Source organism: Bactrocera latifrons, unplaced genomic scaffold, assembly GCF_001853355.1.
Source record: "Bactrocera latifrons isolate USDA-ARS-PBARC rearing strain unplaced genomic scaffold, ASM185335v1 scaffold_4, whole genome shotgun sequence".
NCBI classification, from domain to species: Eukaryota; Metazoa; Arthropoda; class Insecta; order Diptera; family Tephritidae; genus Bactrocera; species Bactrocera latifrons.
The window spans coordinates 2,345,008-2,358,524 of NW_017537045.1; the positions used below are offsets into that span (position 1 = coordinate 2,345,008).

The 13,517-nt window shown below is 37.1% G+C and overlaps 3 protein-coding genes across 3 annotated transcripts; 2 read left to right on the plus strand and 1 right to left on the minus strand.

The window, feature by feature from the left end:
• Window positions 1–1,000: 1,000 nt before the first annotated feature.
• LOC108972488 (centriolin) lies at window positions 1,001–5,823 on the plus strand. Its single transcript, XM_018939103.1, has 3 exons — window positions 1,001–1,016; window positions 3,752–3,854; window positions 3,905–5,823. The coding sequence occupies exons 2-3, from the start codon at window positions 3,799–3,801 to the stop codon at window positions 5,691–5,693; spliced, it is 1,845 nt and encodes a 614-aa protein (XP_018794648.1). The 5' UTR covers window positions 1,001–1,016; window positions 3,752–3,798; the 3' UTR covers window positions 5,694–5,823.
• Window positions 5,824–5,956: 133 nt separating this feature from the next.
• LOC108972489 (protein SREK1IP1) lies at window positions 5,957–7,467 on the minus strand. Its single transcript, XM_018939104.1, has 2 exons — window positions 7,170–7,467; window positions 5,957–7,110 (listed from the first exon to the last, which is right to left on the minus strand). The coding sequence occupies exons 1-2, from the start codon at window positions 7,272–7,274 to the stop codon at window positions 6,589–6,591; spliced, it is 627 nt and encodes a 208-aa protein (XP_018794649.1). The 5' UTR covers window positions 7,275–7,467; the 3' UTR covers window positions 5,957–6,588.
• Window positions 7,468–7,777: 310 nt separating this feature from the next.
• On the plus strand, window positions 7,778–12,632 carry LOC108972490 (AP-3 complex subunit beta-2). Its single transcript, XM_018939105.1, has 6 exons — window positions 7,778–7,994; window positions 8,068–8,838; window positions 9,021–9,831; window positions 9,906–10,126; window positions 10,188–11,256; window positions 11,318–12,632. Exons 2-6 carry the CDS (start codon window positions 8,107–8,109, stop codon window positions 12,100–12,102), a joined length of 3,618 nt encoding a protein of 1,205 aa, XP_018794650.1. The 5' UTR covers window positions 7,778–7,994; window positions 8,068–8,106; the 3' UTR covers window positions 12,103–12,632.
• Window positions 12,633–13,517: the final 885 nt, after the last annotated feature.

The window sequence follows — 13,517 nt, forward strand, 5'->3', positions numbered from 1 at the left end:
TTGGTCACGTTTGCGCAGGTATGCGTTGTGAAAGAGTATAGACTATCCAACGTAACTCCCAAAATTGTGAGGTTGTTCATTGTCAGGATTTTAACGTCATTGACGAAAATGTTAAGATCTAGTCTGTAATCATTCCTCCAATTGGTGAACTAAGAAGTACAGAGTTTTAGGCGCTTTACAGTGAAGAAGAAGCGAATAAGATTCCAAAGCCCTTCACTTCTAACCCTTTTTGTATCGAAAGAATTAATTGTCAGAGTGCAAGTGCAATGGGGATATCTAAGGACATTTTCCCATTTACGAAAAAAGCGAATTTCCGCTCGGCTCGGCTTTATGGGTCTGTGGGTACCCTAAGAGCTATCTTAATGATTTTTAATAGTCAGATTAAAAGAGAAAAAAGACAGAATATCAAGGCCTTGTAGATACATATGTATGTAGATATGTATGTACAATTTATAGCCGATGTAGCCTTTGAATAGAATAAATATTTCTGTATGGTTATTTACGCGATGTATGTTACAATGTATATTACCTGACATTGACATTTGAATTCTTCAAAACTATTTTAATTATATTTTTTCAAACTAAAAAAATTGTAATAACTAAATGTTCTGTATTTGACACTTCTATATTGGACACAATCAAATGTTAGTTTGTATAACTAAAGAATAACATACCTGCCTTGTGGCGTACGTGCATTGTAATAATTACATGGATATTTAATTGCGATAGTAAATAATTTTTGTTTTCATGCATACGTATAAACACTTGTATTCACAATGAGCCCGTCGCACGCCTGACATACACTTACAAATGTAGAAGCATAAGTATGTATGCAAATTAATAAGCTGATAAGCCAAAATCAGTGCGTGATGAGCATGTTCAACAACATCCAAAATAGCCACCCACCAAAAGTCACGCGTCATAAAGTAGCAACCCACCCAATTATTGTCAAATTTACAAACGTCATAGTAGCGATAAGCACGGAAGCAGCTGACGAGTGCGAAATTCAAATTTGTGTAAGCAAGTAATAAAATACAGACAAACGCGTGTTAGACTGGAAAAGGTCAAATCATAAAAAAAAAATAAATTTAACAAGTGTATGAAAATTGCGCCGCTAAAATTCTGATGTTTCATTTCATTGAAGCGGCAAACGTGCTTTGTAAAACGTCGTCCGAACATACATAACTTTCTTTCTTCTAATATACTTATGTACATATGTATGTATTTATTATTTACAAGTGACTAAAGTAATAAGTGAGCAATGATAAAGCAACACTAACACCTGCTAACAATTTAGAAAAACACAAGAAGCCACAAGTGAGTTGTTGTTATACCGGCTGCATATGTTTGGGAGCCGCAGAACATAGCAATGTACAAATACAAAGCAACAAAAAAGCAAGTTGTTGTTATATCGGCTCCAAGCATTAGGAAGCAGCATAACGTATACGAACTGTCCTCAATAGTAGCAGAAGCGGAAATCAGAAAAGAGCGGCAATAGAAGCGAAACAAGTAACAAACAAATAAAAGCATATAGCACATATAATAATGCAAACAAAAACAAAGATATGCAACGGAAAATACATATGTACATATCAACAAAACAAACGGAACATGCCATCATATCAGCAACTGTTCTCACACATTCGTTTAGCTGAGTGATAGACATTTGTTTACCACAAAACAAAAGTCGGAAAGCCAACTCCAAAAAAACTAATCTCCTGCTTTATTATTATTGTTCGTACCTTTCGAATCTGTAAACATCTGTAAACATATGTACATATATCAGCTATTGAGCAGACGGGCTACGTGCCTGGTTTGGAGGTCAACTAGTGGGCAATAATAAGTCGCAGTGGCGCCGCTTATCACTAGCATGAGAGCAATCTTTGCTGCAGAGAATGAACTTATAAATAGCGAATAATACAATCCTCTTTTATTTTCATGTTTTTAAATATGTAGCGAAAATATGTTTAATCTAAAGATTTGCTATCGATAGATTTCAATGGCCGTTTAATTATGAGAAATCGAAGAAATGGTAATTAACTTACATATGTATGTATGTGTACCGAGATCATGACAGACCAATATAAAAATAATATCTTTCGTTCTTCGGTGAGCTAAACAATGCGATAAAGATTCCAACCAATTTATGAACTTTCTTCTTGGCTGCGACTAAACTAGAATTGCTGCACAAAGCTTCTGAACGCCACAACGACAGTCGCGTTTACGTAATCGTAACTCGTTACGTCAACGTAACGTCAACTCGGCTATATTCACCAAATGAGTTATGATTTAAGTTTCTGTTGCTTTCATAAATAAACATCAAATAAAAAAACCTGAAGAGTTTTGATAAAATAAATCCAAAGCTCAGAATATTGTGATCCCACTGTTTCATAAACTGCTCCAGCCTCAATCCTAGCATAAAATGTGATTGCACACACTGTCTAAGAAGCGAGAGCTGGATTAGGTTTTTGATGTTTGCCACCTATAAAATGAATCTATATAACATGAAGTGTATACGATTTGGGTTAAGGAACCGAAAACCATCTTTGCAGGCACCTAAGAGCATTAAGAGTATGATCTTGCTTACGTCGACGATATTGGGCTCTTTATCCACCAGACTACCGAGGAATAAGACATTAGGCATGCACGACACGCAATTTACAGTGGAGCTATTAACATATTCATTTACTCGATCTCAGTGAATGGCGTCCTTGGAGTCAAATCCTCAAAATTAGGAAAAGAAAAAAGTCGAGTTACCTCGCAAATACACGGTTATCCTTGTGCAATTTCGTTTTGGATACTATAGCAGTTGAACTCCTATTTGTCCAGCATCGACCCCTACATTCCTAGTGTATATTCTACATTCAATGACTATCCGCATAACTCTAACCATATCTTTACATGGCATTTAAAATCAATTTATCTAACATCTTTTTCCTTATGGTTCTACCTTGGCCGAAACATCATATTATAAAAAATAGGGTTCGGTTAACCGTTCAAGGAACAACAAGTGCTCCGTTAAATGTCAAAAGAGATTGTGTACACTTCCTCCAAGTTGGGCATTTCTTGGAGTTTATCTTGCATATTGAGGTAACACATAGACAAAATTTACATTTGATGAACTTAAAAATGTCGACACTGTATGATGAGATGGCATAATAGAATAAAGACCACAGTACCTACTTGTATTTTCAATTTATTAATCAATAGGGGGATTCTCTCGCTCTTACAAGATTACAGATTGCAAAAATTCTATACCGAAATATATAAGGGCACGAGAGCACCCATTGCAGAATCTAGTGATATATGAACGGTCAATTTATTGTACATGACTATTCTGCATTCATTTTTAACAAAAAAAAAAACTGTAACAAATCTTTATAATATAAATAGAAATTATAAAATCTATTTAAAATTTACCTTCCTCAACAATTTAACGACGTAATATGTCTTTATGTAAAGTGACAGCTAAAACAGAGTTGCAATTATGTCGTTCCCACAACAGTCGGGTCTAGGTAACCGGAATGGACGCGGATTTTTATCTAGCTAAGAGCTGTCTTTTACAGCCCTTGCCGTTGTATTGTGTTTAAATGCGCAAAATTTTAGATTAATTTTCTGTTTCTGGCAACACTAGCACTGTTGTTATCACCTGCCCAAACAGCTGTTTATTTGTTTATGAATCAATAAGTTAATTTGAAGTGAATTTTTCAATCTGAAATAATTGTATTTAAAATTTTTTCGTGTTTAATAGATATTTGTTTTTAAATTGGTAGTTTTCTAAATAAATATGTTTTAAAAATGGATTTCTCTTTGGACGCAAGCACTGATGAAGATTTTTTCGGGTCGCTGAAACGGTAAATTAACTGAATACTACGGCCAAATAATTACCATTTCTTTGTTTTAGACAAAACACGAATTTGGAAAACCTTTTTGGACTGGAAGCGCAGCAAAATGCGGGTAAAGAAGAGCAAGACTCGCTCAAGTACCAACCTGTTAAGCAAACTCCAGTTAATTTAAATGAGAAAAAAGTTAATTCAAGTCCCAGCACAATGGTGCAAGCTTGGCAAACTATTTTGGCAAAGGTAGCGCACGCTTATAAAGAAGGCGTTGCTGTTGGCAAAGTAGGTGTGGCATTATTGAAAAGTATTGAAAACGAACACAGAATTATCATCTATAAGGCCAAATTGAATGTACTTACCACATGCTCATTACGAAATGAAACAGTACAAATTCACCGCCACAATAACTATTTACAATTTTACGACGATGATTTATGCTGCTGGAGTGTTTATTTTGACGCCAGTGCTAATACCGAAGAATTTGTAGCAAAATTGATTGAATTTAATATAAAAATAGGGGAAGAAGTTAATAAAGAAGGCAAGGAGTTTATTCCCGAAACGGATACAGAACTACCAAACAAAGAGGATATACTCACAAATAACCAAATATTTTTAAAGAGTGTAGAAAAACCGCCTATTGCTCCTGCGAAGCCTACAAAGACAACGCTAATAACACGCATGGCCAAAATGGGTCAGCAATTGCCGAAAATGGAACTTCCTTCACATGTGCAAAGCAGTGCCGAAATCACCGACTCGTCAGACACGGAGACTATAAGCACACCAATAACAACACCACGTCACTTACAGAATTCAACACCACGCAGCAGTAACAGAGCTCTGTCTACGACGCAAGCAATACCTTTTAGCCAAATAAATCCTTATGCTTTTTCCAATATAAACTCCAATTTTGATTCGCAGTTCATGCAAATGATGCTCTCGGAAAATCGTACGCAAGGCTCAGAGCTGCGTATGAATATCAGCAGGTTGGAGGGGAAAGTTGAAAAGGTACTTGACAAAATCGATTTATTGCATACTAGTTCCAGCCACAAACTAAATAAGGAGGATGAAATATTGGCATTGGAGGAAAAGGTGTTGGAACTTAAGAAGGAGAACAGAAAATTACGACAAACAATTGAAGAGAAGAATGAAAATTTACCGGAAGCAAATTGTCAACATATTTTGCGTATGTACAGTACCGAATTGGAGCAAGTAAACCTGGCCAATTTCGATAGTCTAGAAAGACTTGTGGGTGAGCTGCTTAAACAACGGATGACGCTGCACGAGAAATTAGAAAAGTGGGAAAAAGAACTAACGGAGAAAAATTTACAGTTGAAAACGCATCAAATACGTTTAAATGAAGATCAAGATATGTTAGCAAATACCATTGCAAGTAAACATCAGCTCGAGGAGGAGCTCAAAACCACGCAACAACGGCTCGTCGAGTGTGAAAATAGCGAAAGCGATTTGCGGCAACAGCTGACCAAAAGCAATAATGAAATCCTTGCACAACAACAGTTATTCGAGGAGTGTAAACAAAGGGAAACAGAGGCCAACAGCGCGCTGCTTGAACTGCAAACGCAAAATGCAGATTTGCAGAAAAAATTAGAGGAAAAAGAAAAATTGGAATTGGAGAGTCAGCGCATCAATGCAAATATCGCTGAACGCTGTGAAAATGAACTAAGCGTTGAACAGCAAATCGAGACAGTATTAAAAAAGACAATGAACAATTTATATGCGAGCTTAGCTGCAAAACTGGAGACAATTGTTCCAATGCAAAAGCATGCGGTTATAGCGGTAGTTGGCAAAACTATACGCGAGGAAACGCTCAGAGCAATGGACGAGTTGGAAGAATAGCATTGGATATCTTGAATAGTGTGTGTGTCACTATGACAATGTGTTGTTAGCATATAATCAGATAATTTGTAAATTAACTTCAAAATGTGAATTGTATTAATAAAGTATGAACATTTATTATATAAAGAGATGTGAGTTGGCACAAATGACAGCTTTCTAAAATGTATAAGAATTGTTCTGCCATTTTCAACTTAGCAAACGTGCATTACAGATTAGCCTCTCTAATAGCTTCGAATCCTTATTTGAAAAAAAACTTAGAAAAATAATTTTTGTGGCTTTATTATTTTGTATATACGTATATTTGTTCTGTTTTCGGTCATTTCTATGAACAACTCATTGATTAACTATATTATAAACTGAATGTTCCCTTTTCCTGCTTCCTCTCTAGTATTTACACGTTAAGGCTTTACAGAGGTTCAACAATCAATGATATACATGTGTAGTATGCTGTTTTGTAATGAAATTAAGCTATTATAATTTTCACTGAGAAGTATAATTTAACTAATCATACATATAATTATTCATATTTATATATGGAGGAGTATACGTATGTATGAGCATTATTCGTATACAGTCCACTTTAGTCAAAAAAAGTTTACTAGTCGTATTTTTAAATAAACTTCAAAGTAATATTTAACTATTACTAGTAGTGGGCAGTGGTAGCTCTATTAGCTAAGTTTAAGTATAGTTACAGCGTGTGAGATTATGCTTAAATTAGCATAGTAATACATACATATATAAAGTTCACTTTTCAGATTATTAAACGGAATTCAACTTTTAAAAACTATTTAGGTAAGCTAGTATGTACTTTTTATGTATTTGTAAACCGCTGGATCCACTTATGTATACCAGCTAAAGCAACTAATTGCAATCTCACTTTAAACACAACCTTTTTTTAATCGGAGCTTGTTTCGTCCTCTTCACTGCTGGAAGGTCGTGCTGAAGCTCGATGTCTTTTGCGCTTCACACGCGTTTTCTTGGGACGCATAGCTTGTGATTCGGCCTTGCGTTTGTACTTGCCTTGTTTCTTTTTCTTGCGGCCGTACTCATCATCACTGCTTGTCGGTGACTCCTCATTGTCACTTGAATCCGACTCAGTTTCTGACTCTTCGCTGCTGGAATCTGAACTGCTGCTAGTATCACTGCTCTCACTCGATGATGAGCTTTCTTTGTGTTTTTTATGTTTCTTACTTTTTCCGCTTCTCTTGCTCTTTTTACGTTTCTTCGAGGAAGTTGATTTTTTAGATTTCTTTGATTTAGATTTTTTATGTTTTTTCTCATTTTTTGTTTTCAGCAGTTCAGCTTCCTTTTCTTTTAATTCTTTCATACGTAGTTCAGTCAATGGTGTGAGATAATCCAGTTCAGAATCCGAGCTGGTGCTTGAAACATCAAGTACAATTTCTTTATTTGGATCAACCTGTAAATGTACATAATTACTTTTATATTTAAAAATCTTACTTTAAATGTAAATAATACTTTCAAAAAGTTGCGGCATTGATAAGTCAGATGTCCTGCATATCCACATTTTTTGCAGGCCGCCCGTATAGTCTCTTTGTTGGGATTAGTCAGTGGGAAGCTCATTTTGTTTCGGTGGTCACTTGTTATTAATTATTCCAATTGCAACTGTATTACTTCGGAGTCGGGAAGATTTGATTGCGGCTTAAAAACTTTTTATTTTGACAATTTTCCGCATAACCTTAATTTACTTGCCAGGTAAACAACAAATTTTCGCACCGTACAATAAAAAAAAAAAGAAAACAAAGTCATGAGTAAAACCAATCGGTTTTCCATTAATAGTAATCGCTGCTCCGCAGTTTTGTAATTAATAGATAACAAATAATAATAATAACATTTTTTTCTCTTTCGTCGCTATTCGTTCTCTTTATAGACTCACGTAATAGCACTGTTATGAAATATATTTTAAATTTACTTTGAAAATATGTATAGCTTATTTTTTGTTGAAAATATCAAATAGAAAAAATATCGAGAACTACTTTCTCAATTAATCGGTTCGTTCATATGGTTTTATTTTCGTTTTGCAACACTAACACTCCTTACGGGTGACAGCACACAACAAACGTCATCAAGTTTTGCAGTGAAAGAAAAGTGCATTGGTGTAAAATTGTTGAAATTCCTTTGATTTTAATAAAGTAACCACTTTAAAATTGTATTAAACTGTTGAAAAGTGTATTACAGAACAAATGTTACGCTACATAGCAGCCAGTTGAATAAAAACATAATTTTTCTTAAGGTTTTGCTATAGTTTCACACCTACACCCTACTCTAACAGATTGCCACAACGTAAGCACACAGTCAACTACACGCAGTAAACTGTGAACAAAGCAAAATCATTGATATATCTAAACTTTTGCAGTATTCTTTCACACAATTTTACAACGCCGTAGCGCTGTGAATGATTTCTTCCGCCTCGCCAGTTGGTCTGTTTGGAAGCGCTTACAACAGCCGAAGTAGCAGCAGTAGTAGTAACAGCACTATGCAGCAACAATCCAGCGCCTCCGGCAGTAGCCCCTTTGCCGCATATTCCTCTTCATCGACAAGCCCGCAAATGGGACTTGATGTTGAGTTTGGAGCAGATCCAGCGAGTGGTGCGTTCTTTCAATCCGAAGGACGCAAACATGACGATCTTAAGCAAATGCTGGATAGCAACAAAGATGGACTTAAACTAGAAGCTATGAAACGAATTATTGGCATGATAGCGCGTGGTCGTGATGCCAGTGATTTATTTCCGGCAGTAGTGAAAAATGTTGTTTCCAAAAATATTGAAGTGAAAAAACTAGTATATGTTTATCTAGTGCGATATGCCGAGGAGCAACAGGACTTAGCACTTTTGTCTATATCAACATTCCAACGTGCTTTGAAAGATCCAAACCAGTTAATACGCGCATCAGCTTTGCGTGTGTTATCGTCAATACGTGTAAGCATGATTGTACCCATTGTTATGTTAGCAATACGTGACAGTGCTATGGATATGAGCCCATATGTGCGTAAGACCGCAGCACATGCTATACCCAAGTTATACTCGTTGGATGCAGAACAAAAAGAAGAACTAGTGACAGTTATTGAGAAGTTACTCTCAGATCGCACAACACTTGTCGTTGGTTCTGCTGTGATGGCTTTCGACGAGGTGAGTAATACCTTGAATTATTCATATTTTGCAACTTAATTTGTGAAAATCTTATATTTTTACGAGCTTCATATTATTTTATTTGTCTTTTTCATATTATGTGTATTTTTTTTATTTGTTATTTTTAATTAAAGCGAATTCTTTTATAATGTAATTTGATACACCCTGTGCTTTTGTGTTAGGTTTGTCCGGAACGTGTTGACCTCATACACAAAAACTACCGCAAACTGTGTAATCTGCTCGTCGATGTAGATGAATGGGGTCAGGTGATCATTATCAATATGCTAACGCGCTATGCTCGTACGCAATTCGTCGATCCAAATGCAGATGAGGCCGCCGAAGACGAACTGAAACAGAAGGAAGATGGTAGCGAAAATTTCTATGAAGAAACTTGTAGCGGCGATTCCTCCGACGAGAGTAGTAAGGAAAAACGTGAGAAAAACACACGAAAATCGAAGTCCGAGACGTCAAAGCAACGGACGTACTCATCATCGTCATCGTATCATGTAGACTTGGATCACCGTTTACTCTTGCGTCAAACCAAACCGCTACTACAATCGCGTAATGCTTCAGTTGTTATGGCTGTTGCGCAATTATATCACCACCTAGCGCCACGCAACGAAGTACAACTAATTGCGAAAGCATTAATACGCTTGCTTCGTTCACATAAGGAAGTGCAGAGTGTGGTGTTGACCTGCATTGCCTCCATGTCCACAAAGCGCAAAGCGATTTTTGAGCCACACATTAAGTCGTTCTTTGTGCGTACTAGCGATCCAACGCACATTAAGTTGCTAAAATTGGACATATTGACCAACTTGGCCTCGGCATCGACGATTGCGCTGATTTTGCGCGAATTCCAAACATACATTTCCAGTAATGACCGTTCATTCGTAGCGGCCACAATACAAGCGATCGGACGCTGCGCCGCGTCCATTAAGGAAGTAACTGAAACCTGTCTCAGTGGTTTAGTGCATTTGCTCTCCAACCGCGATGGTGAGTGTGTACAAAAAAATTAAAAAAAAAAAAACATATATTTTAATTTTGTGTACTATTTCTCTAACCTGTAGAGCACGTTGTCGCAGAGAGTGTTGTTGTTATTAAAAACTTGCTGCAATCCAAATCAGCGGAGCACTATGAAATTATCTCGCAGATGGCAAAATTGATTGATTACATCACTATACCAGCAGCACGCGCCTCTATATTATGGCTCATTGGAGAATATAATGAGAAAGTGCCGAAGATCGCGCCCGATGTGCTGCGCAAAATGGCCAAAACATTCGTGGATGAAGTGAGTGAACTTAAGATGAAAAATATAAACTTACACTAATTTTTCCCCTTTTATTTATCAGGAGGATGTTGTCAAATTGCAAATTCTCAATCTCGGCGTGAAATTGTTTCTCACCAATCCAGAGCAAACGTCGCTACTCAGCCAATATGTTTTTACTTTGGCGCGTTACGATGCCAACTACGATGTACGCGATCGTGCACGTTTTCTACGCCAATTTATTTTCCCAGCCACTGGCCGTACAACCGTGCTCTCCGAAAATGCGCGTAAGATCTTTCTCTCTTCGAAACCAAAACCGGCGCTAGAGAGTAAATACTGTGAACGTGATCACTTCCAACTTGGTTCACTCTCACACTATCTGAATATGCGCGCCACTGGCTACAAAGACCTGCCACCATTTCCTACTGAAGCGCCCGATACTTCGGTGCGTAATATTGAGGGTTACATGCTGGAAAGTAGCGCCGGCGCTGTAAACGCCTCTAGCAATGCTGCAAGTGCCAGCGCAACACGTACGCCACAGAGGCAGAGCAGCAAACATGCACATACAAGTAATGATAAGAGTTTCTTCTCCGAATCAGAGAAATCTTCCGCCTACTCAGAGTCGGGCTCGAGTAGCAGTAGCTCCTCCTCATCAACGTCGAGTGATGGCGAATCATCCGAATCAGAAACGGAGCATGTGAATGACGTGGCTGCTGCTAAAACTAAAAAGCCGTCAAAAGCTTCGGACACCAAGTCGTCAACCTCAACTGTGCTGGTAAACGCGTCATCGAGCAATGGCAACAACAATGAGCATTTGAATGACCACAATAATGGTAGCAACCAGAGCGAAGGCACTTCGGACAGCGAGTCTTCTTCGTATGGGTCGTCTGAAAGCAGCAGCGGCAGCGATACAAACACAGAAGATGGCTCCGAGAGTAGCGAATCGGAGACTGAGAGCGAGAAGCAACGCAAGTTCCAGCGTGTCAAAGAGAAAGCGAAGGAAGCAAAAGCTAAAGAAAAGGCCACAACAGCGGAAGAGCCAACAGCTGCAGCGGCACCAGCTAAAAGCAATCTGGACTTGCTGTTGGATTTGGATGACATACCGCCCGTTGGGCCCGTTATGACACCCTCACTTGGCGGCTTCCTAACACCTGGTAAATTTCTACTTCACAGACTAAAGATATGGCTCTTCTAATTTTTTCTTCTGCTTTGTAGGTACACCACTGAGTGGCGCCGTTGGTTTGTTGCCCGTCAGCGCTGCTAATCGCATCGAGTTGGTCGGTCCCTCACACATCGAATTTAAGCATCGCGAATTGTTGAATAAGCTCTCCGGTCATGGTTTGCAAGTGAGCTATCGCTTCACACGCTCACCGCATCTATACTCCGCCGCTATGGTTTCAATAGAATTACAATTTATCAATCTAACCAACGATGAGATAACCAATATACATCTGAGTCAGCAGACCTTGCCACATGGCATGCAACTGAATGAATTTGCGCCCTTGCAATGCCTGCAGCCGCAACAAATGGGCACCAGCGTACTTGGCATAGACTTCAATGATTCCACACATGCTGTCGAACTGGAAATCAGCACCAGCGCGGGCAAGTCACGCGTCACACTCAAGCCGCCGGTGGGCGAGTTGGTGCGTTCGGTGCAGATTGGCGAAGCATACTTCAAGGAAGAGCGCACCAAATTGCGCGGCATGAACGAACATCAAAGTCGCTTGCAGCTGCAGCGGGAATCGGTGGATTTGGCCACACTGAAGCAGCGTATTTTCGAATGCATCAATGTGGCGCACCTGCCTTCAAACGACAGCAAGGATGTACTCTACTTTGTGGGCCAAACTATGAATTCTAAAAGCCTGGTATTGATTACTTTGGACTGGCAGGCGGCAGAGGGCGCGCACTTGACATTGGTGGTGAATTGTGAGAAAATGGTGATCGGTTCGATGGTCCTGAATGAGTTGCGCAATGCGCTCAGCTTGGCTTTTCAATGCTAGACATTGCGTTAATTCGCATTGAAGCTTAACAAACTGAATTTGAAGTTTTTTTTTACATACATACATATGTTTTAAGCAAAAGTTGAGTGAACAAATTTATTGAATAACTGTACATGTACTACATTTATGACAAGCAAAATATGCGTTAAAAGCGTATAATTAAAGTTGCCAGATTAGCAAGAGTAATGCTAAAGAGTTTTCGGCTTAAAATTATCAACGAAATTGCTGAGCAAAGTGCATAATTAAATAATCAAAAGAGGAAAAAAATAAATAAATAAAAATATGGCTTTTGGCATAATACATATAATGAAAAAATTTAAATTTGCGTTTCAAAAATCTGAAACTTCGAATAAAACGCAACTGTTTAATAGCGGAAAATACAAAATATTGAAATTATAGTTATTAGCTTGTTGTTTATAAGGTAAAAAATGAACTGAAGTTACAAAACTTGATCTGTATTGCAGCATTGTTTTTGTAAATCACTGTCATCTGTTCAATATAAAAGTATCAACTATTCTTTAATCACTTAATTGCTTTTTTTCATTAATATTAGTTACAACTGAAAAAAGGATGTAAAAGTGTCATCCTATAATTGCGAAGAATGCTGTTGAGTAACGGTACTTGCTTTAGTATAGTTTCGAACCTGCATACGCAATCAGTTCCAGTCGAATTTATTGCTGTTTTCGAAATCCTAGTAGTACTTGAAGAGTTGCGAATCGAACAAACAACTGGTATAAAGCAAAAAATGGCATAAACAATGTTGGAATAACTCAAAATGTTGACTTATCAATTCATTTTTATTTTCTTTAACATTTCATACGTTGCATCCCTTTAAATACTTTATGTTTATTTTATACCAGCTTAATTACTAAGTAAAATAAAATATTTTTTTTATAATTCCAAACCAAAAGTAATAATAGTGACTGATTTACTCTACTAAAAACTTCTAAAATATAAATTGGTCGAAAAATTGCATACTGAAGTGAACTATTAAATCAGTAAAATAAGCAAAGCGTCTAATTCTCTAACAACTGGTCGAAAAGACGGCTATGGGAATCTACAGTTACAAAATTATCAAAGCAGGAAAAAATCAGCTAAAATTAACATTTATAATTACTTTACCGAATTTTAAATAGTTTAAACGTTAAAGAATTTCAGTGTTTTATATGAATTGAATGTACTGCCGTTTACGCAATATGCCAAACTGGTCGAAAAATTGCATACAGTATTCTACAGCTGAAAGGGAAATAAATAAATGATGTAAAGAAAGTTAAATTTTTTATTTTGCTATTTCATTTCAATTTTCATTAAACATTTTTGTTTTGTATTTTGTATATATACAATATTTATTTAATTTTTCAATTTAATTTAATTTGATTCTTTTTTTATTACAATTTTTTATTTTTCAATTTGAT